The sequence below is a fragment of the Ranitomeya variabilis genome, chromosome 4, assembly GCF_051348905.1.
Source record: "Ranitomeya variabilis isolate aRanVar5 chromosome 4, aRanVar5.hap1, whole genome shotgun sequence".
Lineage (NCBI taxonomy): Eukaryota > Metazoa > Chordata > Amphibia > Anura > Dendrobatidae > Ranitomeya > Ranitomeya variabilis.
This window is the reverse complement of record NC_135235.1, coordinates 272905601-272933241: the sequence shown is the minus strand read 5'-3', so window position 1 is coordinate 272933241 and position 27641 is coordinate 272905601. Positions and strand designations below refer to the sequence as shown.

The window sequence follows — 27641 nt, the reverse complement described above, 5'->3', positions numbered from 1 at the left end:
CCCACACCTCTCCCTGCTAATCAACATATTCCAGATTATCAAAATTCTTCTTGGCGCTGTTCACATCTCAGCCACTGCAACTAAAGTAACGCATCACAACAAGCAAGTTTCACGTTTGCCTTTTGATTTCTGCTATACATGTGTGAATCTCACCTCTGCAATTAAGGCCCAGTTGCCATTACTTCACTGCTATCCTTCAGTTAACTACTTACTTGCTGCAAATGCCTGTTTGCATACATCTGTGCTATAAACCATAATTCTGCAAGCTGGTCTATTACTGGTTTGCATAACCATACCTCTGCAAACACAAATCAGTTACCATTACATCACTACTGTCCTGATTTTAACTGCATCAATGCTGGAAGATACCAGACAGCATATACTAATCCGAAATCCTTATGATTAACTGCAGGTAAATGTCCCATTCCTCTACATCTAAATTTCACATGTGTATCCGCACACCAGGCCCTGCTTCATCTGGTGCTCTCTGCTCTGCTTGTCTATGTCCCATCCTGCATGCCCCGCTGTCCTGGTTCTTGTTGATCTACTGTATATGTAATTTTGCAAGACCTACTAAAGTGCTCCATCTCCTCTTATCCGTGCTATTCACCCTGACTTACTGCTTTGAAAATCCACCTGACCAAGTGAACCCATAACAGCAAGCTTCTAATATTGTCCCTGCAGAGCCCCAGCTTCTACTTTACTGCACCCATCACTGTACCTGTTGTGATGTCCAATGCCCCCAAATAGTATATTGTAAAAATAAGTGTGTCCTTAATCTAGAGTACTCAACTAACAGAAACCCAGATATTAAAGTCACACATGGTGCTCTCCTAAATAACAGTGCCAAACTCATTGACCCCTCAAAATAAATAGTGCCACACTCTGCCCCCAAAATAATATTCCCTATTCCCAATGTATCCAATAATCTCCATTTCTACTTTGGTCTTCTAGTCTGTAAGTCTGGTGGGGTCTGTCACTTTGGCTCGACACAAGCTAGTACATGCTGAATCTGAGATAGTTGTAAATAAGTTGGGTATCAGCAAAATATAGAAAACAAAGAGTATTCCCCCCCCCCCCCATATACACCAGTGCTATTATTTTACTAAGAATTACTGCTCATGTTAAAAAAAAAGTTTAATGATCTGGCATTTCTGATATACAGCACTTTTTTATTGTATATACAGTATATATATTGTAGAGGTTTCAGCTCTCTGGTAGCCACACAGTGTTTCAATGTCAAAATAAAAAGTTTATTGCCCTTCATAACCTTTACAGCTCCAAAATGAGAGTAGAATTTCTTCAGCACAAATGAATAACATAATCAGTCCTTTCTTAAGCACAATGCAACAAAGTAAATGTGATGGTCTTACCAATCTTGGTATTGCAGGCAGTAGCAACTAAAGCAATTTTAAATGCTTTCACCAACAAACCTCTGTTCAGCTCCAGCACAACTCGCCCTCCGAGGTGGCTCAGTTGCCTTCCATTCAGCTTGTCAGATCGGGACTGGAGTATGACAGTGACTTTTACCACCCAGGATCTTTTGGTTACTCCTAAATTCTGGACCTTCAACCCACTTAAACAAACTACACAATAATCTAGTGTTGCTGGTAGAGACGTCCTGGGAATTACATCACCGAGGCCAGTCACCTTGGTGACACACGCTGTCAAACACTTTTCCTAACGCTCTGTTACAATAAATATATATATTTATATATTGATCAAGCTAAGCTAATTTATGATGTGAGTGTGTGTAATTTAAGTGGGTGACCATACTCCGTGACTGATAGATATCTCTTTATGTATAATCAAATGGAAAAGGCTGTCTCCTGATTGTCCTACCCACTAGTGTTACCGCCCACTGGTCTTCTAAACCCATAAAGAGCAAAAGTTGAGAAAAATAAAAAGAAACAAGTTATACTGAATCTTGATGTGTTGTGACATTGTTACCAAAGTGATCTTTTGCTTCAATAAAGATATTTGTGCTGTAGACATTAAATGGAAGGTATTTTGAAAGCAGGACTATCTACAAAGCTGATGATTCTTCTGCACTTTTTGTTCAAGTGAGGAACAAAACTGGTTCCAATTGTGTTCATACATTTTTAATTAAGTGTTTACTCCCCACTAGCCTCTAGTTCCGTAACTTGAGTCCTACATTGAAGTACCATGCTCTGGCATTAGCCACAGTGCGTTGTTAGAGCTTGAGGCAAGGCAAGTATAGCACCTCGTAACCAAAAAATAAAGCCCCCTGAGTGCCTCTTCCAAAAGAATTAAGCCCACCTTTGTTCCCTCCTGTAAAAATGAATGTAGTTTATACTCACCTATACTCTTCTGCGCTGCACACATAACGGGTCGGCACAGGTGGCCCAATGCAGTGACTTTGTTGCACCACCTGCCCCATGACACTGACATCTTGGAGGCTGTAAGTCTACGGCAGCCTGTGACCTACAAGAATGTGAGTAGTGGGGCAGGGAGCCTACGACTCCTTGCTCTACCACAGGATCTAATTGTATCCGTACACTTCAAAGTGGCGGTCAACTGGAGATCTGGGTTCCTGGACCAGAAGTCTGATTTGATCTTTGGGCCACCTACAGTATACCCTGCCAGTCCACCTTATCATTGCCCCTGTTTTGCAAGGTTAATAAAGACTTACACATTCAGATGAAACTCACCGCTCCTCAATACGACTCAAAATCCGCCGACCGTCTTTAAGAAATAGCAATTGGAAGGCAACCACACTAAAGTCAGAGACAGCCCAGACTTGAGGTCTGCATCCTTCATATTCATCCTGCATAAAATTCGATGTCCTGAAACCTTATCCATAATTATGACCTCTGAATCATCGGCTTCAAAGAAATGGCATACGAGCATTTCTGCAAGGTAGATGTGGCCGAAGAAGGGTTAATCGGATCTCAGGTAGCTAATTGCTCTGTGCAAAACCATCCGTCTGCCTGATTAGCATTGAGTGGACATGACAGTACTAATGGGCAAGGGAGCAGGGGGCAATGGGTTCAGCCTGACTCCTTAGATTACAGGGTGACATCACGCAGAGGAGTGACAAGATGCCAGATGCTGACAGCAGGAAAACATATCCAGGAAAGTTACTAAACGTCGAGTAAAAAAAGGAACAGAAGAGATGGATGGACGGAAGAATGTCTAGGGGGTAGAACGGGTATTTAGGTCAATTCTGAAATCTTACGGATGAAAGATTATTAACAGCAAGGAACAGATGAGTCTGATGCCGAAGGAAGAAAACGAATAGAAATTAGTGATAAAAAGCAAAAAAAAAGATACAACACCAAGTTAAACTCAAAGATCAACCCTCCATTGGGCCTAAAAGGGCAGTGCCAATCCAACGGCAACTTGGGCAATAACCAACACCAAGACTTCAAGCCAAGAGCTGCGAGAAGGACGTGGCGAAAGGACGGTGTGAGATACAGCTCTCCAAGCACTTCTCAGTAGGGCGCACACCCTACATCTCCGGGTGCCTAATTACATCACATGTTATATCTGAAGCTATTGGACACGATGGTGCCAAGAAGATGCTGGATCCACCACAGTGTTCTGGTCCCTGCCCTCCTCATGATCAGTGCAGGTGAGTGCTGCCTCGCAGTATTATATTATCATATATGGTAGGTCTATATACGTGCACTATCTGGGGAGTACAGATATAAAGATGTAGCACAGATAAGTTATTCTACTTGGGTTTGTATCCCATCAACTCTTGGCTTTAAGATAATGCAGAACAATAGATGGCACAGTGCCATGGATATCATCGAGAGCTGTGGAAAGAGTTAATCTTGTCTCTGCTGAATATACACGGCTCCGGCAAAAATTAAGAGACCACTGCAAAATGTTCAGTTTGTCTGATTTTTTTCTTTGTAGGTATATTTTTGAGTAAAATGTAAATTGTTCTTTTATTCTATAAACTTCTGACAACATGTCTCCGAATATCCAAGCAATACATTTTGTATGTTTTTTTCTGACAAAGAAAAATGGTCAAAATAAAAAAAAAAATCCCCCAGTGCTTTCAGACCTCAAATAATGCAAAGAAAGCAAGTTCCTAATCATTTAGAAACAACAATACTAATGTTTTAACTCAGGAAGAGTTCAGAAATCAATATTTTGTGGAATAACCGTGGTTTTTAATCACAGCTTTCATGCGTCTTGGCATGCTTTCCACCAGTCTTTCACACTGCTTCTGGGGCAAAAATGTAAGCAGCTCTTCTTTGTTTGATGGCTTGTGACTATCCGTCATCCTCCTGATTACATTCCAGAGGCTTTCAATGGGGTTCAGGTCTGGAGATTGGGCTGCCCATGACAGGGTTTTGATGCGGTGGTCTCTTAATTTTCGCCAGAGCTGTATATGTACACACACACACACCACACACACACACACACACACACACACACACACACACACACACACACACACACACACACACACAACACATATTTATATGGTCCCCTGGTCCCATTCACTCAGGACATGAGAGGGTGAACATCATTGTTTCCATTCTAATGGGTTTGTGCCTGTCTGGTACTTTGGGGACTACTGATTCTCATTGAAGTCATCAAGATGGTGCAAAGAGACTGATTTATAGGCAGTGCCTTATCGTAAAAGTATAAACATTTCCATACCTAGCTGTTACATTATCACAGCTTTTCTATGAGGTTTTAGCTACTTTGTTGTCATCAGTTTGCATTTTGTCCCATTCAATCCTGTTCTGCTTTTTTTTTTGTCTGGATTCACAGTGCAAAACGGTTGCATTTTACTTTTTTGTTAGATAGGATAGCAATCAAGAAATGAAGAACATCACATACTTTGTATATATGCTGTCTTCAACAAACAAAAAAGTTGAATGGACCGTTACTACAATTTTTTTTATCTGCTGTACTTAGTTATTACACATTGACCATACACACCTATATATAATATATATTTTTTTCACAGTATATGTATAAATATATATGATACTCACAGTGTATATATATATATATTTATATTCACAGTTATATTCACAGTGTGTCAGTGTGTGGATATATATATATATATATATATATATATATATATATATATATATATAAATATATGTATATATATATATATATATATATATATATATAAATATATATATATATATATATATGTAATATACAATGACTTTGGGCAAAAGTTAATAATGGATGATGAAACTGATGTCAGTCAACAGTTAATGTGCAACCACATGATTGCGTCTGTCTAAACCGAGTCCTTGGGGTGTCAGATGGTAGTTGGGATCATGTGCAGCAGCTGCTGTTTATATAGAACTATTCCGCTGCAGTAAAGACAAAGAACGGATGATCCATATTCTTACTAAAATCACCACGATCGTAGCATAACCTAAATATTTTCTATTGGTTGGAAATTTGAGTCCGACCATGTTAAAATATTTGCAAAATTCCAGAATTTTGTCACGAGTGTTGTGATACAGCCATGGAGTCCTGATTCGCCCACGTCTTTGGCACAAAGTAGCACAAACATGCATTGTTCTATTAGATACTGTAACGCCATAGTAAATATGTGATTTGTCCTTTAAATTGCAGCAAACAGGGCAGATAATGCTCCCAAGCCGGCCCTGCTGCGTCTTTCTGACAAACTGATGGAGGGATACAAGAAGGGGGTGAGACCAGTGCTTGACTGGAGGCAGACCACCACCGTGCTGATAGATGTCATGGTATACGCTATATTAGGAGTGGTGAGTGCAATGTGACATCTGTGATCCCTACACAGACATAGGAATACCACCGGTTTATAGTAACAAATGGTAGATAGTTGTGACCATGAACATATAATGTAACGTCAAGGGCATCCGGAGGTCACTAAACTCAGATTAAGATGAAGCCATTATTCATTTCCCAATTATTTGATGACTTTAGTGCTATTAATCTGTAGACATTCAGTGGTGACATCGGTCCTATTTTATTCTATATAGAAGCATAATACTCTTATTATGTTGTACTCTTTATTGTGCTGTAATTAGGATATTTCCTGGGTCGACACATGGGGAGGCTGGCTGCTTCCTCATCTCCCTTATCTTATCAATGCAAAGAAAAAGAAGGGAGCTGGCTTAGCTACTGCAAAGAGCAGTCAGCCAGCCCCCTTCACACACGGATTTGATAATGTACCCAATGCAAAAAATGCTGTATGGAGTGTAGTGATCTTACATTACAGTAGGAAAACTATTTTTGATGACATTTAATTTCACATGATGATTATTTAATAAATTATTCTTTCCTCTTAGGATGAAAAGAACCAGGTCCTTACAACGTACATATGGTATAGACAGGTAACTTGACCAAACTGTGCTGCATCAAAAAGTATGAATTTCAAATGAATCTGTCACAATGCAAACTGCATATATTAATAAATAAAACTCTTAGACCTCATGAGGCTGATGTACTTACTTAAAAATCCATGTCAGAATGGCTGTATAATTATTTGTGAAAGGGCAAACTCAATATTGATCTTCTAGCCGGATTGACAGTGTCCCTCCTCCCTGCTGCTGCTGAGACCTTAGTACAAGCTTCAGTTATTTGTCAGGCCGGTGGGTGGAGACTGAATACACTTGGACTCATGAGTTCTCTCTTTAGTGAAAGTTTTAACTCAATACTGGCCCAGCAAGCCTGACTGACGGATCCTCAATTTCGCTGATCCCTGCTGTTCCTGAATCTTCACCCACCTACCCTGATTGACAGATCCTCAGAGTCCCTCCTCTCTGCTGCTGAATCTCTGCCAAACTATCACCATTCAGAGCCTCTCGGTGTACCTCCATCTCTCTGCTGCTGAATCTCCATCCACTTAGCCTGATTGACAGCTCCTCAGTGTCCCTCCTCCCTGCTGAGATATCACTCTGCTCAGTATAAGCTGCAGCTATTAGGAAGGCTGGTTGGGTAGAGACTAAATGCACTTGGACTCATCAGCGGTCTAACTCTTTATCTGGAATGCCTGTATAGTACTTAATCTCTGCACACTTTGCCTGATTAACAGCCCCCCAGTGTCCCTCCTCCCTGCTACTGCTGAGATGTCACACTGCTCAATAGCAGTTGGTTGGGTGGAGACTGAACAATCTATGACTAATTATATTTCTCATGCTTTAGCCGGACTCATAAAGTGCTAATTTTAATAGCAGGATTTTATAGTCATTCTGATATCGATTTACAAAGTAAGTGCATCAGCCTCATTCAGACTAAGAGATCTAGATATTAATTTGGTGCTCAATTTGAATATCATAGTAACATTTTATAAGACAATGACTTGCACCTTCATTATTTCATTACTCATAGTCATGGGTGGGCTGGACAGGGGGCAGAGGGGAATGTGCCCCCCAAACTGGTCTCCTAGAGACAGTTTTGGGCCTCCTGATGCTTTAAACATGCTGCAATTGTCTGAAGAAGACAGGCCTGATATTGGTAAATTTGTGAACCAGGGTCGTATAATAATATTTGTGTACAGGTGAAAAATGGGCCCCCAAAGTCAATGTTACTGGTGGGCCCTTGGCACCCTAGTCCGATATTGGGCCTGTCTCACACTACCGGCATGATCATTGTGGTTTGGTCCTGATGAAGAGGTTTGAAAATCTTGAACCGCGTCAACAAAATAAACCGCATTCATGCTTCACCTTCGTGTGTGATCGGATCTTTGAACCTTGGGCTGCGCGGACTCTGAACCACCATATTCCTCATTTATTGCTATGTTCCTTTTTTGCAGCTCATTAACAGATTTGCATCAATGATCGCATAAATAGGAATCACATTAGTTGTGCGTTTGTGAGATTTACTAACCTAAAAGCTACCGCAGTCATTAAATCATTGATATTGACAACGGTTCTTCTTTGCATTTTTAATAGTTTTGGGTTGATGAATTTCTGAAGTGGAATCCAAAAGAGTATGAAAATGTGACCCAAATATCCATCCCGACTGAGAAGATCTGGGTCCCCGATATTCTGATCAATGAATTGTAGGTAACATCCTATTTGCCTTTTATATTATTTTTATATATTTTTTTTTATATTTAAAGAACTAACTAAATGGGGAGTTCACGCATAGCAAATCATGGCTGCTTTTTCCAAAAAAAGTGACACACCTGTACACAGGGTATGAGTGGTATCGTTAAATATACCCAGGGACTCTTAGGCCAAGTCTATGCGTCCTCCTTCTCCTCCACCATCACACAGCTCTCTGTTTTTATCTTCAGTCCTTCAAGCATTTTTTAACAGCTTCAGGTTTCCCAAAAAAAAGAAGTGACCGGTCCATTCTTCAGGCATTTTCAGCTCTGAAGATGTTATATACTTACAATGCAAGTCAATGGGAAGATTCAAGGGTGTCTTTTTGAGCTTTTTCACAGCGTTTTTGTTTGAAAAAAACACTAATCTTCATTGATGAATGGAATGAAAAACAGCAGAAAACACCAGTACAAACAATATCACAAAATGCTGAAAAGATGAAAAAAAAACAAAAAAAACACTAGTTGTCAAAAATGGCAAAAAAGTGCTAAGAGAAAAACAACAAAAAATGCTAAAAAAGAAGCAATAGAATCTGAAAAAGGCATCATGTGCACGTACTCTTAGAGACCACTCCCTGGATTCCCTGGATTAGTTCTAGGCCAAATCTATTAGCTCATGTCCTAGAGTCAGGTCAGAGAACTGCTAATAAGACCCATGAAGCTGGTGGACCTCTGCTATGGTTTGTCACCATGAAGCTGGTGGACCTCTGCTATGGTTTGTCACCATGAAGCTGGTGGACCTCTGCTATGGTTTGTCACCATGAAGCTGGTGGACCTCTGCTATGGTTTGTCACCTTGAAGCTGGTGGAACTCTGCTATGGTTTGTCACCTTGAAGCTGGTGGACCTCTGCTATGGTTTGTCACTTAGTATCCATAACCTGATGAGAAATTAAGAAAGGAGCATGGCCCTATCAAAGAAGTAGTTGTAAGGACATGTTGCTCACTTATCCCACAGGCATATCAGATGTAGTATTATTGACTGCATTACATTAACTGTACATTATATAGTTTTGGTACACAACAGTCAATGTCATGGACAAATGGAGTCTCTCCTCTATATGGTTTAAATTGGATATTTTTTTAAGGAATTTTTTAAAGAAATTATTTTATGACTCTCAGTGTGGATGTTGGCAAGTCTCCAGATATTCCCTACGTCTACGTCAACCATGAAGGGCGGGTGCAGAACTACAAGCCCATCCAAGTGGTGACTGCCTGCAGCCTCAATATCTACAACTTCCCGTTTGATTTGCAGAATTGCTCCCTGACGTTCACCAGCTGGCTCCATACAAGTAAGTTCTGCATCCTTAAACAGTCAACAGTCTTAAAAAAAGATATTTCACCTGACATGTCTGTTTAGAAAAGATTTGTATTATTCATGAAATATCAATTCTGGATCATCTTTTCTTAGAATTCTCATTCTTTCATTCCTCCTGGGTGTTACCATTCCCCTTGTTGGAAGGGCGTGTCTCTACACTGGCAGCTCTGATTGGACAGTATCAGACAGTGCAGTGATACGCCCACTAGTAACATCCAGCTGTCCATTTATTTGTTCATTTTTCAGTGGAATAACAGAGGAACGGCACAACACACCGTTATTAAAAAAATGAGAAGTTATAGGTCCTTTTTAAACTGTGAAAAAAATTATATATACTCAGAATTATTGGTGAATAAATAGCATTTTTGCATTATTCATAAAATCATCACACCATCATGTGTGCCACTATATGGTACAGATGTTGGAAATTTGAGACTTAATTTGGGATAGGTATGTTTTTTGATGTAGATGAAAAAAAAAGAAATGTTCGTACAAAGAGCCCTGTCAATCATAAACTAGGGCCGCCCACTGGACTCCTCAGCATAGACTGAGCTGAGATTTCAATGAATTAGGTACAAGTTATACTGAATATTTTCCCACAAACCTATATATCAGTCTGCTCATCTCCTCCTACCCTATAGCGTGCTGTCAGTGGATTGCACAGTATATCCAAGCTAGCCGATTTAATTTAAGTAATAATAGTCTAAATCAGAAGTAGATTGGTTACGACTAGAGGTGAGCGAATTTTTTTTAACTTTCGGTTCCGATTACGATCGGTGGTGAATATTGTATTTGCAATATTCGCCGAACGTCATTGGAGTCAATGGGAGTAGAACTGAATGAATATGTTCGGAATTCATCGTCACATATAAATTTGGCATGAATAGGGTACAGATATAGCACGAATATGGCAACTTCAGATATGGTGACCGATTCCGAACATATTCGCTCAACTCTAGTTATCACCACTCTGGTTTGCAATGACAAGACATTTTTAATACTGAACTTCATATGAAAAGATCATTTATATGAAAATAAACTCTACAATGATGCCATAAGTCACAAACACAAAAGTCATCCACATTTACCTGAATTTGCTGTGCCGTAATTTTCAGCATATTTCGTATATATAAATTGTTATTTTATGAGTTGAATTCACAATATTCTCAACTGTGATTAACTGCAAAGAGATTGACGGCACTTTGGCTTATTTCCTCCAGTTCAGGACATCAATGTGTCTTTATGGCGGACCCCTGAAGAAGTGAAGGAAGACAAAAGTGTTTTCATGAACAAAGGCGAGTGGGAGCTTCTCTACGTGTTGTCTCAGTACCGGATGTTCGTGGAAAATGAGGACAGCTATGCAGAATTGAAGTTCCATGTGAGTTTTGGCTATCGTGCAATGGGTCTTAGTTTGCATTTGTTAGTCTCAAGGGTAAAATATAAGTTTCACGCTCCTGTAGCAAAATACCCTGGGGCTGAGTGATTTGTAGGTGCATGCCCCTGGCTCTTAGCACTTGTGGCACACACCCTGCCAAATCTAGTGATCAGCTGAATAATCCTCCATATAACCCATCAAATAACCCAATGACATCACTGCTTCCAAAAAGATTTCTAAGAAAACATACAGGCAACTATAAGAAGAGTCCAGCCAGGAGCAGGGAGAAGTGTCCATTGGATGCTTCCCTCCATCTGGCTCAGCTTGATTGACAGGTCTCTCCCGGTTTGCTTATAGGGAGAGCTCTCCCAAGGCAGCTGGAGGGAAATTGCCCAGTGGACATTTTCTCCCATACCTGGACTTTTCGCACAGTATCTTGCTCTTAAATCTATACTCCCTCATAGCTCTTTGCAATTTTCCAATAAGAAAAACAATCAGGATTTTATGCCGCCTTTGGTTCAGCAGCCTAAAACTGATAACAGGTCACCTTTCATCATTGGATTGTTTGCGCAGATAACAGTCCAAAGAGGCAATTTTTTAATCCCGTCTTTAATTTAGACAGCTTAGAATTTACACCAGGCAGGACGGACATATGGTCTACTCTCTGCGGTAGATTTGGTGCATTTTGCTAGATGTAAGATGGCTGCTCATTTTCCCCAGTCCCATACGCCCGGTGCCTCGGGGTGATCCTTGAGTCTGCCCTCTCTTTCAAGCCACATATCCAAGAAGTTGCCTCCTCCTTCCGTCTCAAACTCAAAAATATCTCCCCGATCCGCGCATTCCTTGACTGCGACACCACAAAAACATTAGTGCATGCCCTTATCATCTCCTTGCTTGACTACTGCAACCTCCTACTTTCTGGCCTCCCCTCTAGCAGTCTCGCACCCCTCCAATCTATCCTACATGCTGCTGCCAGACTAATCTACCTGTCTCCCCGCTATTCCCCAGCCTCTCCCCTATGCCAAGCCCTTCATTGGCTTCAGATCATCCAGAGACTCCAGTTCAAAACTCTCACAATGACATACAAAGCTATCCACAACCTATCTCCTCCATACATCTGTGACATGGTCTCCCGGTACTTTCCTGCACGCAACCTCCGATCCTCTCAAGATCTCCTCCTCTACTCCCCTCTCATCTCTTCTTCCCACAACCACATCCAAGACTTCTCCTGTGCTTCCCCCATACTCTGGAACTCTCTACCACAACACATCAGACTCACCTACCATAGAAACCTTCAAAACCTGAAGACTCACCTCTTCCGACAAGCATACAGCCTGCAGTGATCCTCAACCTACTGAACCAGTGTACAACCAGATCTACCTTCTCCTAGTGTATCCTCACCTGTCCCCTGTAGACTGTGAGCCTTCGCAGGCAGGGTCCTCTCTCATTCTGTACCTGTTAGTGCCTTGTTTTTTGCTCATGTTTAGTTGTATTTGTCTATATTTGCCCCTTTTCACATGTAAAGCGCCATGGAATAAATGGCGCTATAAAAATGTACAATAATAATAATAATGTAAGACACTTTTCTCTATTTTATCCTCCTTTCTTTTATCTTACTTTACATAAAGTTTTGCTGGAATTTTGCAATTCTTACATTAAATATTGGACTTCTATCTAGTGCTAATCTCAACTTCTTGCCGGGTTACTTTACACCATGATTGTTAAGCAAAATTGCAAAGACTGTTATTAATAATTTTGCTGCATTTTAGGACTCCACTTGGCTATGCCTAGTTTTCTATGTGCAAAATTACCTCTTCAGAGAGGAAGAGGACTTGAACTCTATAGCGCCACATGATGGAAGCAGTGATCCTACAAGTTACGACTGACCCTTTAACGAGCCTTGAAATGTGACTTAGGACAAAAGTTGAATACTGTTATCTTAGGGCACCTTAAAGGGGTTTTCTGATTTTTGAAAAACTCTGCAGTTTGTTTTAAAATATCAATTAGCTTTACTCCTCCCTTATTGGATCCAATGCTGAGTCACTGCTGCTGCTGCTGCTTCCATTGTCTGCAGTGCTGAGGTCACATTGACAATGCCGCAGCCAATCACTGAGCTCTACCTCGAGCTAATGTCATGAGCGGCCTAGACTGTTTAGCTCACTGATTGGCTGCAGCCTGTTGACTTGACGTGGGTGATGCAGACCATAACAGACACCAGGAGCGGTGGACACTCAGTGCTGGACCCAAGTAGGGTGGATAAAGCACAGATTGTTTTGTTACGATAAACTGCAGCTGGGGGAAAGGTGGTTTCTGAAACCAGAAAACCTCTTTAAGAGTAATGGAAAGGACATAGAGGGAAGCAAACATCAGGCACTCATGTACTTGGCATCATAACTGGCTCCATAATGTGGGGATTTTTTTGGTGGCCCCTGACTTTTAAGCATTTGACTGATTTATGTATGAAGTTACCGTAGTTGCTTTTCTTACATAAGTCCTTTATGTAATTTGTTCAACTTTCTTTGTAATGTAATTTTTTTTTGCAGGTTGTTATCAAAAGAAGACCCCTCTTCTATGCCGTGAACCTACTTCTCCCGAGTATGTTCCTTATGGTCATGGATATAATAGGTTTCTATCTACCCCCTGATAGCGGAGAAAGAGTTTCCTTCAAGATTACGCTCCTTCTTGGCTACTCCGTGTTTCTCATCATTGTATCTGACACACTGCCAGCTACGGCCATCGGGACCCCATTAATAGGTAACAGAGGCTGGACAGACACCTGTCTGAGATGGTTTAGTGAGTCCTGCATTGAGCAGGGGGTTGGACACGATGACTTGGAGGTCCCTTACAACTCTAACATTCTAGGATTCTATGATAACATATTATACTTTATTCTGTCAAACAAATATATCAAGTCTATTCCATTGCTCGATAATTAATCCCTTTATCCTGCGATAAATCTTAATACTTTTTATTGAACGCCCCGGTTCCTCTCCTTGAGCAACCATGGTCCATTGTGTCCCGGAGTTTAATTATGTTTCCAAGGCTTTCGTGATTTTATTGCTGCCAAAAAGGATATCGGTACAGAAAAATCAAATAGTAAAATTATGTCTGAATATTATTGAGATGTTGAAGGACAATAAAAATTAATGATCTGAACAGATACATCAATGTCTATGAGGTAATAAAAGGAAAACAGATGTAATGAAGAAGAGCGCATTAGAGAGGAGAAAGAAAAATGAACATCTGCTTTCAAAGCAAAAAGAGATTAAAGAGTAGATTCGGCAGAATACAAATACCTGATCCTGACACAACGGTTGTCAGGGTACTTCCTGAACAGACCGATCGATTAACCCTACGTACCATGATAGTCATAATAATATTCATTGACTGTACAGTCCCTTTGGCTTCTTCTGGATCTGGATCTAAAAGTTGACCTAAAAAACAAAAAAATACTCCAAAGTCCAATTTGATTTGAGCAGATATTAAATGGGTTCCCCAAACTTTGATATTGATGACCTATGCTTAATATAAGTCATAAAACCATAATGGTGGTGGTTTCCATTGATCATCTGATTGATGGGGCCGTGGTGCAGTGAATTTTATTGTGTCTCTGAGTGGTTCCGCAGGTCTCTATCATTCAATTAATTAGGAGAAAACCGTGATAAAATTCATGGCCACTTCACGATAAATGGAGCTTTGAAAATTTGAAGTGATGCAATATCCTTAAACTGGCTGATCATAGGGGGTGCTGAATGAATTCCCGATGATCTATCATCAATGACCTATGCTTAGGACTCGAGCAGACAACCGCATTATCAGTCCGAGTGTGATCTGACGTGACGAACCATCGGATCACACTCGGACTAATGTTAATCTATGGGGCTGTGGACATGTCTGATTTTTTTCCTTAGTCTGCAGCATGTCCAAGTTGGAAACTTTTGTAGGATTGCACTTGATAATGCAAGTCAATGAGTCTGCAGAAAATATCGGACTGCACTCGGATGACGTCTGAGACTGGAGAAGATAGAGAATTTTTTTTTTTCTATCCTCTCCTCATCGGAGAAAATTTTAACATTATGATCACACTCTGATTAAACTCTGATCAGTGCAAGATTATCATAATCAGCCCGACCTTCTCGGATGACAAAAAGTAGGGTGGTCCGACCCTAGCCTTGGATAATTCATCAATATTTGCATCTTGGAAAACCCCTTGAAATTGTATTGATCATTGACAAGCACAGGAACGATTTTTACGTTTTAAAGGGATTATCATCATGTAAATCTGCAAAATGCTTGTAAAATCAAGCCCCTGGGTGAGTATAATCTAACCTCTTTTTCTCATTTTCAGGATACATCGGAGGCTTATCTACAGCATTCCAGAATGCTGTAGATAAGCCCCTGATGCTGGTGGGCTTAGCTCACCTTCGATTTTGTGGGTGACAGGTTCCCTTTAAAAATCTTTTCCATTTTCAACAACAGAGGGATTTTTAGTTCATTGCCTTAGTAACCGCCCACCGCTGCAGTTTATCAGCCTTGTCTCATCTTCTTGGCAAGTAGTGAGAACTTACAGGCTTTTTACTTTAGAAACTTAATGCTCTGAAATTGGCAAAATCTCTGCATCCGGCCAACTTAATTTCCTTGGAATCCTCCAAAGCTGACTCTGCTTGGAATATGTGATGTCCAGCAGCCAGCCTGAACTGTCAATCTTCAGAAGCGCACTGTTCCCCAGTAAGCAGGAGGCAGGAAAGCTGTGCACTCATGGAGAACAATCAAGAAACAAACCATTTAGTATAATTTTTGCATATTTCTTATTTACTTTTTTTATTTGTATATTTGTTTTTATTTCCTGTTTCAAATGATTAATCTTCTGTATGAATTTCTGTTATATATATGTTTGTTTAATTTGTGATCTTCCATCTCCTCTGTTATATTCGTAGGTGTATATTTTGTGGTCTGTATGGCGCTGTTGGTTATCAGTCTGACGGAGACTATACTCATTGTTCGGCTAGTCCACAAGCAAGATCTTCAGCCTCATGTTCCTGAATGGGTAAAGAAACTGGTCTTGGAAAAGATTACGGTTTTACTATGTATCCGAGACAAGAAGACATTTTCTGCATCTCACATCCTTAGTTCGAACATGTCCAGACAGGTGGAGAGCAACAGCACTGGTAAGGCAACCAGGAGTCTGTAGAAGTGTTAACAATATTTGGGAAGGACACCTATGTTTTACTCTATTGTATATAGAGGTGTTATCAGTCATTGTACAGGGGGAGGAGGTGAGCTGTGACATCACCTATTGTGAATGGTGGATCCTGTATTATCTACTGTATATAGAGGTGTTATCAGTCATTGTACAGGAGGAGGAGGTAAGCTGTGACATCACCTATTGTGAATGGTGGATCCTGTGTTATCCACTGTATATAGAGGTGTTATCAGTCATTGAACAGCAGGAGGAGGTGAGCTGTGACATCACCTATTGTGAATGGTGGATCCTGTGTTATCTACTGTATATAGAAGTGTTATCAGTCATTGTACAGGAGGAGGAGGTGAGTTGTGACATCACATATTGTGAATGGTGGATACTGTGTTATCTACTGTATATAGAGGTGTTATCAGTCCTTGTACAGGAGGAGGAGGTGAGCTGTGACATCATCTATTGTGAATAGTGGATCCTGTGTTATCTACTGTATATAGAGGTGTTATCAGTCATTGCACAGGAGGAGGAGGTGAGCTGTTACATCACCTATTGTGAATGGTGGATCCTGTGTTATCTACTGTGTATAGAGGTGTTATCAGTCATTGTACAGGAGGAGGATGTGAGCTGTGATATCACCTATTGTGAATGGTGGATCCTGTGTTATCTACTGTATATAGAGGTGTTATCAGTCATTGCACAGGAGGAGGAGGTGAGCTGTGACATTACCTATTGTGAATGGTAGATTCTGTGTTATCTACTGTACATAGAGGTGTTACCAGTCATTGCACAGTAGGAGGAGGAGGTGAGCTGTGACATCACCTATTGTGAATGGTTGATACTGTGTTATCTACTGTATATAGAGGTATTATCAGTCATTGCACAGGAGGAGGAGGTGAGCTGTGACATTATCTATTGTGAATGGTGGATCCTGTGTTATCTACTGTATATAGGGGTGTTATCAGTCATTGTACAGGGGGAGGAGGTGAGCTGTGACATCACCTATTGTGAATGGTGGATCCTGTGTTATCTACTGTATATAGAGGTGTTATCAGTCATTGTACAGGAGGAGGAGGTGAGCTGTGACATCACCTATTGTGAATGGTGAATACTGTGTTATCTACTGTATATAGAGGTGTTATCAGTTATTGTACAGGAGGAGGAGGTGAGCTGTGACATCACCTCTTGTGAATGGTGGATCCTGTGTTATCTGCTGTATACAGAGGTGTTATCAATCATTGTACAGGAGGAGGTGAGCTGTGACATCACCTATTGTGAATGGTGGATCCTGTGTTATCTACTGTATATAGAGGTGTTATCAGTCATTGTACAGGAGGAGGAGGTGAGCTGTGACATCACATATTGTGAATGGTGGATCCTGTGTTATCTACTGTATATAAAGTGTTATCAGTCATTGTACAGGAGGAGGAGGTGAGCTGTGACATCACCTATTGTGAATGGTGAATGCTGTGTTATCTACTGTATATAGAGGTTATCAGTTATTGTACAGGAGGAGGAGGTGAGCTGTGACATCACCTATTGTGAATGGTGGATCCTGTGTTATCCACTGTATATAGAGGTGTTATCAGTCATTGTACAGGAGGAGGAGGTGAGCTGTGACATCACATATTGTGAATGGTGGATACTGTGTTATCTACTGTATATAGAGGTGTTATCAGTCCTTGTACAGGAGGAGGAGGTGAGCTGTGACATCATCTATTGTGAATGGTGGATCCTGTGTTATCTGTTGTGAATTCCGCTTTTGGGCTCCCTCCGGTGGTTGTAAGTAGCACTTTTGTGAGTTCTGCTCTTGGGCTCCCTCCGGTGGTTTTGAGTGGTATGGCTGCTTCTTGGATTTAGCATCAGCAGCTGCTTCCACTGATCGTCTTTCTGGCTCAGCTATTTTAGTCTGGCCTTATCCCTCAATCAATGCCAGTTGTCGGTTGTTCCTGCTTGGAGTCTCGGCTCTTGGATTTCCCTGACACTCTGACCTGTTCAGCGGGGATGGTGTTGTGAACTCCGTTTTCAGGCTCCCTCTTGTGGTCACAGATGGTATTGTGTGACTTTGGTTTTTTGGCTCCCCCTGGTGGTTTGGTTTATTATCCTGCGGGTCTGCTGGATCAGCTGCCTCGTTATTCACCAGGGAGGCTCCTATTTAGCTCTGCTTCACTTCCACTTGTTGCCGGCTGTCAATGTATTCAGTGCTATTCTGATTACTCCTGATTATCTCGTTTTCTGCCTCTTCAGGATAAGCTAAGTTCTGTTTGAATATTTTTTGCTCATCTGCCTGCAATATGATTTCTGTGTATGATGAGTCTAGTCCAGCTTGCTAACATGTGATTTCTTTTTGCTGGTAAGCTCTGGGGTACGGAGTTGCTTCCCCCGCACCGTTAGTTGGTGCGGGGGCTCGAGCAATCTCTGCGTGGATATTTTGAATAGGGTTTTTTATTGACCGCACAGGTTCCTTCCTATTTTCTGCTATCTAGTATTAGCGGGCCTCATTTGCTAAATCTGATTTCATTTCTGCGTTTGTGCTTTCCCCTTAACTCACCGTTAATATTTGTGGGGGGCTATTCTATATCTTTGGGGTCTTCCACTGAGGCAAGTGAGGACTTACTTTCCCTCCAGGAATAGTCAGTTTCTCAGGCCGTGACGAGACGTCTAGGATTTTTTAGGTAACGTTCCACGCCTGCTTATAGTTGTTTGTGTAGTACAAGAGATGTGGTGCACTCCGCATGGAAAAAAAAAGGTGCAGGCTGAACACAAAGTCACAATGTCTATAGAAAAAACAGCCGCACACTCAAGACTTGCAGGTTTTTACGTGAAAGTTGTATTTTTTATTTTTAGTACAGGCATCACCAAATGCTTATTAGTGTTCAGAGAAAATGACGGATACTTTAAGTTACGGTTAACGTTTCGACCAAGGCTGGTCTTTGTCAAAACCACACTTTTAATGGAGGGTAGAAAAGGTACAGAGGCAGTCCGGAGTGGGCGGAGTCTGCAAGGGTCCTGTAGCACTGAGTCCGTCTCCTTGGTGATGCATACATGCCTGTACTAAAAATAAAAAATACAACTTTCACGTAAAAACCTGCAAGTCTTGAGTGTGCGGCTGTTTTTTCTATAGATATAGTTGTTTGTGGATAGGATCAGGTTGCGGTCAACCTAGTTACCACTTCCCCAGAGCTAGTAGTCTGTTCAGTTACTTAGCTAGTCCGACCTGCGATCCTTGCCACTAGGATCATAACAGTACAGCCGGCCTATAAAGTGTTAATTGCATGGCAGAAGCAGGAGAAAAGAAGCTTGGAGATATATATTTTTATTTTTTTTTTGCTGCCGTGTGTCTAGCTGCTGTGTGTCTGGCTTCTCTCCTCCTCTTAATCTTGGTGTGGCTCTGAGTTCAGCTGCTGATATGGATATCCAGAGTTTAGCCTCCAGTGTAGATCATCTTGCTGCAAGGGTACAAAGTATTCAGGATTTTGTTGTGCACAGTCCTATGTCAGAGCCTAGAATACCTATTCCGGAGTTGTTTTCTGGAGATAGATCTAGGTTCCTGAATTTTAAGAACAATTGCAAGTTGTTTCTTTCTTTGAAGCCTCGTTCCTCTGGGGATTCTGTTCAGCAAGTTAAGATTATTATTTCTTTCTTGCGTGGCGATCCTCAAGATTGGGCTTTCGCATTGGCTCCAGGGGATCCTGCGTTGCTCAGTGTGGATGCGTTTTTTCTGGCCCTTGGATTGCTCTATGAGGAACCTAATCTTGAGAACCAGGCTGAAAAAGCGTTGTTGGCCCTCTCTCAGGGGCAAGATGATGCAGAGGTGTACTGCCAGAAATTTCGGAAATGGTCGGTGCTTACTCAATGGAATGAGTGTGCCCTGGCTGCAAATTTCAGAAAAGGTCTTTCTGAAGCCATTAAGAATGTCATGGTGGGGTTCCCTACGCCTGCAGGTCTGAATGAGTCAATGACTCTGGCCATTCAGATTGATCGGCGTTTGCGGGAGCGCAAACCTGCGCACCATTTGGCAGTGTCTTCTGAACAGACACCTGAGTCTATGCAATGTGATAGAATTCTGACCAGAAGTGAACGGCAAAATTATAGACAGCAAAATGGGTTGTGCTTTTACTGTGGTGACTCAGCTCATGTTATCTCAGCATGCTCTAAGCGCACAAAAAAGATTGATAAATCTGTCACCATCGGTACTTTACAGCCTAAGTTTATTTTGTCTGTTACCCTGATTTGTTCCCTGTCATCTTACCCGGTTATGGCTTTTGAGGATTCAGGTGCTGCCCTGAGTCTGATGGATTTGTCATTTGCCAGGCGCTGTGGTTTTGTTTTGGAGCCTTTAAAATTCCCTATTCCACTAAGGGGAATTGATGCTACACCATTGGCTACGAATAAACCTCAGTACTGGACACAAGTGACCATGTGCATGACTCCTGTTCATCAGGAGGTGATTCGCTTTCTTGTATTGCATAATTTGCATGATGTTGTCGTGTTGGGCCTGCCATGGTTGCAGACTCATAATCCAGTCCTGGATTGGAAAGCAATGTCTGTGTCAAGTTGGGGTTGTCAGGGAATTCATGGCGACGCTCCTGTGGTGTCAATTGCTTCATCCACTCCTTCTGAGGTCCCTGCGTTTTTGTCAGATTACCAGGATGTATTTGATGAGCCCAAACTCAGTTCTCTACCTCCTCATAGGGATTGTGATTGTGCTATAAATTTGATTCCTGGTAGTAAGTTTCCTAAGGGACGACTTTTCAATTTGTCAGTGCCGGAGCATGCTGCTATGCGGAGTTATATAAAGGAGTCTTTGGAGAAAGGACTTATTCGCCCCTCCTCCTCCCCTCTTGGTGCGGGGTTCTTTTTTGTGGCTAAGAAGGATGGTTCCTTGAGACCTTGTATTGATTATCGCCTTCTAAACAAAATCACGGTCAAATTTCAGTATCCTTTGCCATTGTTATCTGATCTGTTTGCTCGCATTAAGGGGTCTAGTTGGTTCACCAAGATAGATCTTCGTGGTGCGTATAACCTTGTGCGTATTAAGCAGGGTGATGAATGGAAAACTGCATTTAATACGCCCGAAGGCCATTTTGAGTACTTGGTGATGCCTTTTGGACTTTCTAACGCTCCTTCTGTCTTTCAGTCCTTTATGCACGACATCTTCCGCGAATATCTGGATAAATTTATGATTGTGTATCTGGATGATATTCTGTTTTTTTCGGATGATTGGGAGTCCCATGTTAAGCAGGTCAGGATGGTGTTTCAGGTCCTGCGTGCCAATGCTTTGTTTGTGAAGGGCTCAAAATGTCTTTTTGGAGTCCAGAAGGTCTCTTTTTTGGGTTTCATTTTTTCTCCTTCTGCTATTGAGATGGACCCAGTCAAGGTTCAGGCTATTCATGACTGGACTCAGCCTACATCTGTTAAGAGTCTTCAGAAGTTCTTGGGTTTTGCTAATTTTTACCGTCGCTTCATCGCTAATTTTTCTGGTGTTGTTAAGCCATTGACGGATTTGACCAAGAAGGGTTCTGATGTTACTAATTGGTCTCCTGCGGCTGTGGAGGCCTTTCGGGAGCTGAAGCGCCGGTTTTCTTTGGCTCCGGTCTTATGTCAGCCAGACGTCTCCCTTCCTTTCCAGGTCGAGGTTGATGCTTCTGAGATTGGAGCGGGGGCTGTTTTGTCGCAGAGAAGCTCTGATGGCTCTGTGATGAAGCCATGTGCTTTCTTTTCAAGAAAGTTTTCGCCTGCCGAGCGGAATTATGATGTTGGTAATTGGGAGTTGTTGGCTATGAAGTGGGCATTTGAGGAGTGGCGACATTGGCTCGAGGGAGCTAAGCATCGTGTGGTGGTCTTGACTGATCACAAGAATTTGATTTATCTCGAGTCGGCCAAGCGGCTGAATCCTAGACAGGCTCGTTGGTCGTTGTTTTTCTCTCGTTTTGATTTCGTGGTCTCATACCTGCCTGGTTCGAAGAATGTGAAGGCTGATGCTCTTTCTAGGAGTTTTGTGCCTGACTCTCCTGGTGATTCAGAGCCAGCTGGTATCCTCAGAGAAGGGGTGATTTTGTCTGCCATCTCTCTAGATTTGCGACGAGTGCTGCAGGAGTTTCAGGCGGATAGACCTGACCGTTGTCCACCGGAGAGACTGTTTGTCCCGGATAGATGGACCAGCAGAGTTATTTCCGAGGTTCATTCTTCGGTGTTGGCAGGCCATCCTGGGATTTTTGGTACCAGAGATTTGGTGGCTAGGTCCTTCTGGTGGCCTTCCTTGTCGCGGGATGTGCGTTCCTTTGTGCAGTCTTGTGGAATTTGTGCTCGGGCTAAGCCTTGCTGTTCTCGTGCCAGTGGCTTGTTGTTGCCTTTGCCTGTCCCGAAGAGGCCTTGGACGCACATTTCCATGGATTTTATTTCAGATCTCCCTGTCTCTCAGAGAATGTCGGTCATTTGGGTGGTGTGTGATCGTTTTTCTAAAATGGTCCATTTGGTGCCCTTGCCTAAGTTGCCTTCCTCCTCCGAGTTGGTTCCTCTGTTTTTTCAAAATGTGGTTCGTTTGCACGGGATCCCTGAAAATATTGTTTCCGACAGAGGATCCCAGTTTGTGTCTAGATTTTGGCGGACCTTTTGTGCTAAGATGGGCATTAATTTGTCTTTTTCGTCGGCCTTCCATCCTCAGACGAATGGCCAAACCGAGCGCACTAATCAGACTTTGGAAACCTATTTAAGATGTTTTGTTTCTGCTGATCAGGACGACTGGGTGACTTTTTTGCCATTGGCCGAGTTTGCCCTTGATAATCGGGCTAGTTCTGCTACTTTGGTTTCGCCTTTTTTTTGTAATTCAGGGTTTCATCCTCGTTTTTCCTCGGGTCAGGTGGAGTCTTCTGACTGTCCTGGAGTGGATGTTGTGGTGGATAGGTTGCATCAGATTTGGAATCATGTGGTGGACAATTTGAAGCTGTCACAAGAGAAGGCTCAGCGCTTTGCCAACCGCCGTCGCTGTGTGGGTCCCCGACTTCGCGTTGGGGATTTGGTGTGGTTGTCTTCTCGCTTTGTTCCTATGAAGGTCTCCTCTCCTAAGTTTAAGTCTCGGTTTATCGGTCCTTATAAGATTTTGGAAGTCCTTAACCCTGTGTCATTTCGTTTGGACCTCCCGGCATCGTTTGCTATTCATAATGTGTTCCATCGGTCGTTGTTGCGGAGGTATGTGGTGCCTGTGGTTCCTTCGGTTGAGCCTCCTGCCCCTGTGCTGGTTGAGGGAGAATTGGAATACGTGGTGGAGAAGATCTTGGATTCTCGTATTTCTAGACGGAGGCTTCAGTATTTGGTTAAGTGGAAAGGCTATGGTCAGGAGGATAATTACTGGGTTGTCGCCTCTGATGTTCATGCGGCCGATTTGGTTCGTGCCTTCCATGTGGCTCACCCTGATCGCCCTGGGGGTTGTGATGAGGGTTCGGTGACCCCTCCTCAAGGGGGGGTACTGTTGTGAACTCCGTTTTCAGGCTCCCTCTTGTGGTCACAGATGGTATTGTGTGACTTTGGTTTTTTGGCTCCCCCTGGTGGTTTGGTTTATTATACTGTGGGTCTGCTGGATCAGCTGCCTCGTTATTCACCAGGGAGGCTCCTATTTAGCTCTGCTTCACTTCCACTTGTTGCCGGCTGTCAATGTTTTCAGTGCTATTCTGATTACTCCTGATTATCTCGTTTTCTGCCTCTTCAGGATAAGCTAAGTTCTGTTTGAATATTTTTTGCTCATCTGCCTGCAATATGATTTCTGTGTATGATGAGTCTAGTCCAGCTTGCTAACATGTGATTTCTTTTTGCTGGTAAGCTCTGGGGTACGGAGTTGCTTCCCCCGCACCGTTAGTTGGTGCGGGGGCTCGAGCAATCTCTGCGTGGATATTTTGAATAGGGTTTTTTATTGACCGCACAGTTTCCTTCCTATTTTCTGCTATCTAGTATTAGCGGGCCTCATTTGCTAAATCTGATTTCATTTCTGCGTTTGTGCTTTCCCCTTAACTCACCGTTAATATTTGTGGGGGGCTATTCTATATCTTTGGGGTCTTCCACTGAGGCAAGTGAGGACTTACTTTCCCTCCAGGAATAGTCAGTTTCTCAGGCCGTGACGAGACGTCTAGGATTTTTTAGGTAACGTTCCACGGCTGCCTATAGTTGTTTGCGGATAGGATCAGGTTGCGGTCAATCTAGTTACCACTTCCCCAGAGCTAGTAGTCTGTTCAGTTACTTAGCTAGTCCGACCTGCGATCCTTGCCACTAGGATCATAACAGGATGGGTCCTTGTTTGTCCTTTTGCAGTCCTCTTGTTGTGGACTTGTTGTTCGGCACATTCTGTGTTTTGCTCATTTGTCCAGCTTATCAGTATGGATCTATTCAGCTAAGCTGGAAGCTCTGGGCAGCAGATTCTGCCCTCCACACCTTTAGTCAGGTGTGGAGATTTTTGCATTTCTCTGCGGTGGACTTTTTCTAGTTTTTATTACTGACCGCACAGTGTTCTGTCCTGTACTATCTATCTAGCTAGAAGTGGCCGCCTTTGCTGAATCTTGTTTCATTCTATGTATGTCATTTCCTTCTCCTCTCACAGTCATTATTTATGGGGGGATGTCTGTCCTTTGGGGATTTTCTGTGAGGCAAGATAGCTTTCCTGTTTCTACCTTTAGGGGTAGCTAGTTCTCCGGCTGTGACGAGGTGTCCAGGGAGTGACAGGAACATCCCACGGCTACTTCTAGTGTTGTGTTAAGATCAGGAACTACGGTCAGTATAGTTACCACCTGCTCAGGGCTAGTCGCATGTCGCTCCTAAATCACCAGTCCATTACAGTACAACTGGCCAAAAATGAGTTGAATGCATCTCAAAAGAAGGAAAAGAAAAAGAGTTCTGAGCCATTTTTTTTTTCTTTAGTCTGTTTTGTCTTTGTCCTTCCTCTTAATCTCTGGGTGGTTCAGGATTTGGGCGCGGGCATGGATGTTCAGGGTTTGTTTTCTCGTGTGGATCAGCTTGCTGCAAGACTACAGAGTATCCAAGATTATGTTGTTCAGACTCCGGTTTTAGAGCCTAGAATTCCTACTCCAGATTTGTTTTATGGGGATAGATCCAAGTTTTTGAACTTTAAAAATAACTGCAAATTGTTTTTTGCTCTGAAACCCCGTTCCTCTGGTGATCCCATTCAGCAAGTTAAAATAGTTATTTCTTTGCTGCGTGGTGACCCTCAGGACTGGGCATTCTCCCTTGAGTCAGGGGATCCGGCATTGCTTAATGTAGATGCATTTTTTCAATCGCTCGGATTATTGTATGACGAACTTAACTCTGTGGATCATGCGGAAAAAACCTTGTTGGCCCTGTGTCAGGGTCAGGAAGCGGCAGAATTATACTGCCAGAAATTTAGAAAATGGTCTGTGCTCACTAAATGGAATGAGGACGCTCTGGCAGCAATTTTCAGAAAGGGTCTTTCTGAAGCCCTTAAAGACGTTATGGTGGGGTTCCCCACGCCTGTTGGTTTTAGCAAATCTATGTCTCTAGCCATTCAGATTGATCGGCGCCTGCGCGAGCGCAAAGTGGTGCACCATATGGCAGCGTCCTCTGACCAGAGTCCTGAGCCTATGCAATGTGATAGGATTTTGACTAGAGCAGAACAGAGGGGATACAGACGTCAGAATGGGCTGTGTTTTTACTGTGGTGATTCTGCTCATGCTATTTCTGATTGCCCTAAGCGTATTAAGAGGGTAGCTAGATCTGTTACCATCAGTACTGTACAGCCTAAATTTCTCCTGTCTGTGACCCTGATTTGCTCATTGTCATCCTTTTCTGTCATGGCATTTGTGGATTCAGGCGCTGCCCTGAACTTAATGGACTTAGAATTCGCCAGGCGCTGTGGTTTTTCTTTGCAGCCTTTGCAGAGCCCTATTCCTCTGAGGGGTATTGATGCTACACCGTTGGCCAAGAATAAACCTCAGTATTGGACTCAGCTGACTATGTGCATGGCTCCACACATCAGGAAGATTGCCGTTTTCTGGTGTTGCATAATTTACATGATGTTGTTGTACTGTGTTTTCCATGGTTACAAGTACACAATCCAGTGCTGGATTGGAAATCGATGTCTGTGACTAGTTGGGGTTGTCAAGGGGTACATAGTGACGTTCCTTTGATGTCAATTTACTCTTCCCCCTCTTCTGATGTTCCTGAGTTTTTGTCAGATTTCCATGATGTATTCGATGAGCCCAAGTCCAGTTCCCTTCCTCCACATAGGGACTGTGATTGTGCTATTGACTTGATTCCTGGCTGTAAGTTCCCTAAGGGCCGACTTTTCAATCTATCTGTGCCAGAGCATGCCGCTATGCGGAGCTATGTTAAGGAGTCGTTGGAGAAGGGGCATATTCGGCCGTCTTCGTCACCATTGGGAGCTGGATTCTTTTTTGTTGCCAAGAAGGATGGCTCCTTGAGACCCTGTATTGATTATCGCCTTCTTAATAAGATCACGGTCAAATTCCAATACCCTTTACCCTTGCTTTCAGATTTGTTTGCTCGGATTAAGGGGGCTAGTTGGTTTACCAAGATTGACCTTCGAGGGGCATATAATCTTGTTCGTATTAAACAGGGTGACGAATGGAAAACTGCATTTAATACGCCCGAAGGCCATTTTGAATACCTTGTGATGCCTTTCGGGCTTTCTAATGCTCCTTCTGTATTTCAGTCCTTCATGCATGATATTTTCTGCAATTATCTTGATAAATTCTTGATTGTGTATTTGGATGATATTTTGATTTTTTCCGATGATTGGGAGTCTCATGTGAAGCAGGTCAGGATGGTATTCCAGATCCTTCGTGATAATGCCCTATTTGTGAAGGGGTCTAAGTGCCTATTTGGAGATCAGAAGGTCTCTTTTTTGGGGTTTATTTTTTCTCCTTCGTCTATAGAAATGGATCCTGTTAAGGACTCCAAGCCATTCATGACTGGATTCAGCCCACATCTGTGAAGAGCCTTCAGAAATTTTTGGGCTTTGCTAATTTTATCGCCGTTTCATTGCCAACTTCTGCAGTGTGGTTAAACCCCTGACCGATTTGACGAAGAAAGGCGCTGATGTGACGAATTGGTCCTCTGCGGCTGTTGAGGCCTTTCAGGAGCTTAAACGCCGATTTACTTCTGCCCCTGTGTTTCGTCAGCCTGATGTTTCTCTTCCTTTTCAGGTTGAGGTTGACGCTTTTGAGATTGGGGCAGGGGCCGTTTTGTCACAGAGGAATTCTGATGGTTCCTTGATGAAACCATGTGCCTTCTTTTCCCGAACGTTTTCGCCTGCGGAACGCAATTATGATGTCGGCAATCGGGAGTTGTTGGCTATGAAGTGGGCATTTGAGGAGTGGCGACATTGGCTTGAGGGAGCCAGGCACCGCGTTGTGGTCTTGACCGATCATAAGAATCTGATTTACCTCGAGTCGGCCAAGCGGCTGAACCCTAGACAGGCTCGATGGTCCCTGTTTTTCTCCCGTTTCGATTTTGTGGTCTCATATCTTCCGGGATCTAAGAATGTTAAAGCGGATGCCCTCTCTAGGAGTTTTTTGCCTGATTCTCCTGGAGTTCTTGAGCCGGTTGGCATTCTTAGGGAAGGGGTGGTTCTTTCTGCCATCTCCCCTGATTTACGGCGGGTGCTTCAGGAATTTCAGGCTGATAAACTTGACCGCTGTCCTATAGGGAAGCTGTTTGTTCCTGATAG

At 42.6% G+C, this 27641-nt stretch overlaps 1 protein-coding gene across 1 annotated transcript in view; it reads left to right on the top strand.

Moving 5' to 3' along the window:
- The first annotated feature begins 3123 nt into the window (after window positions 1-3123).
- The window catches only part of LOC143764424 (5-hydroxytryptamine receptor 3A-like), a 29693-nt gene continuing 5175 nt past the window's right edge, over window positions 3124-27641 (top strand). Inside the window, exons 1-8 of the mRNA XM_077249965.1 lie at window positions 3124-3595; window positions 5587-5738; window positions 6285-6329; window positions 7890-7999; window positions 9164-9333; window positions 10580-10737; window positions 13278-13488; window positions 15672-15902. Coding sequence (XP_077106080.1) covers window positions 3502-3595; window positions 5587-5738; window positions 6285-6329; window positions 7890-7999; window positions 9164-9333; window positions 10580-10737; window positions 13278-13488; window positions 15672-15902 — 1171 coding nt within the window. The 5' untranslated portion in view covers window positions 3124-3501. The remainder of the gene's footprint in view (window positions 3596-5586; window positions 5739-6284; window positions 6330-7889; window positions 8000-9163; window positions 9334-10579; window positions 10738-13277; window positions 13489-15671; window positions 15903-27641) is intronic.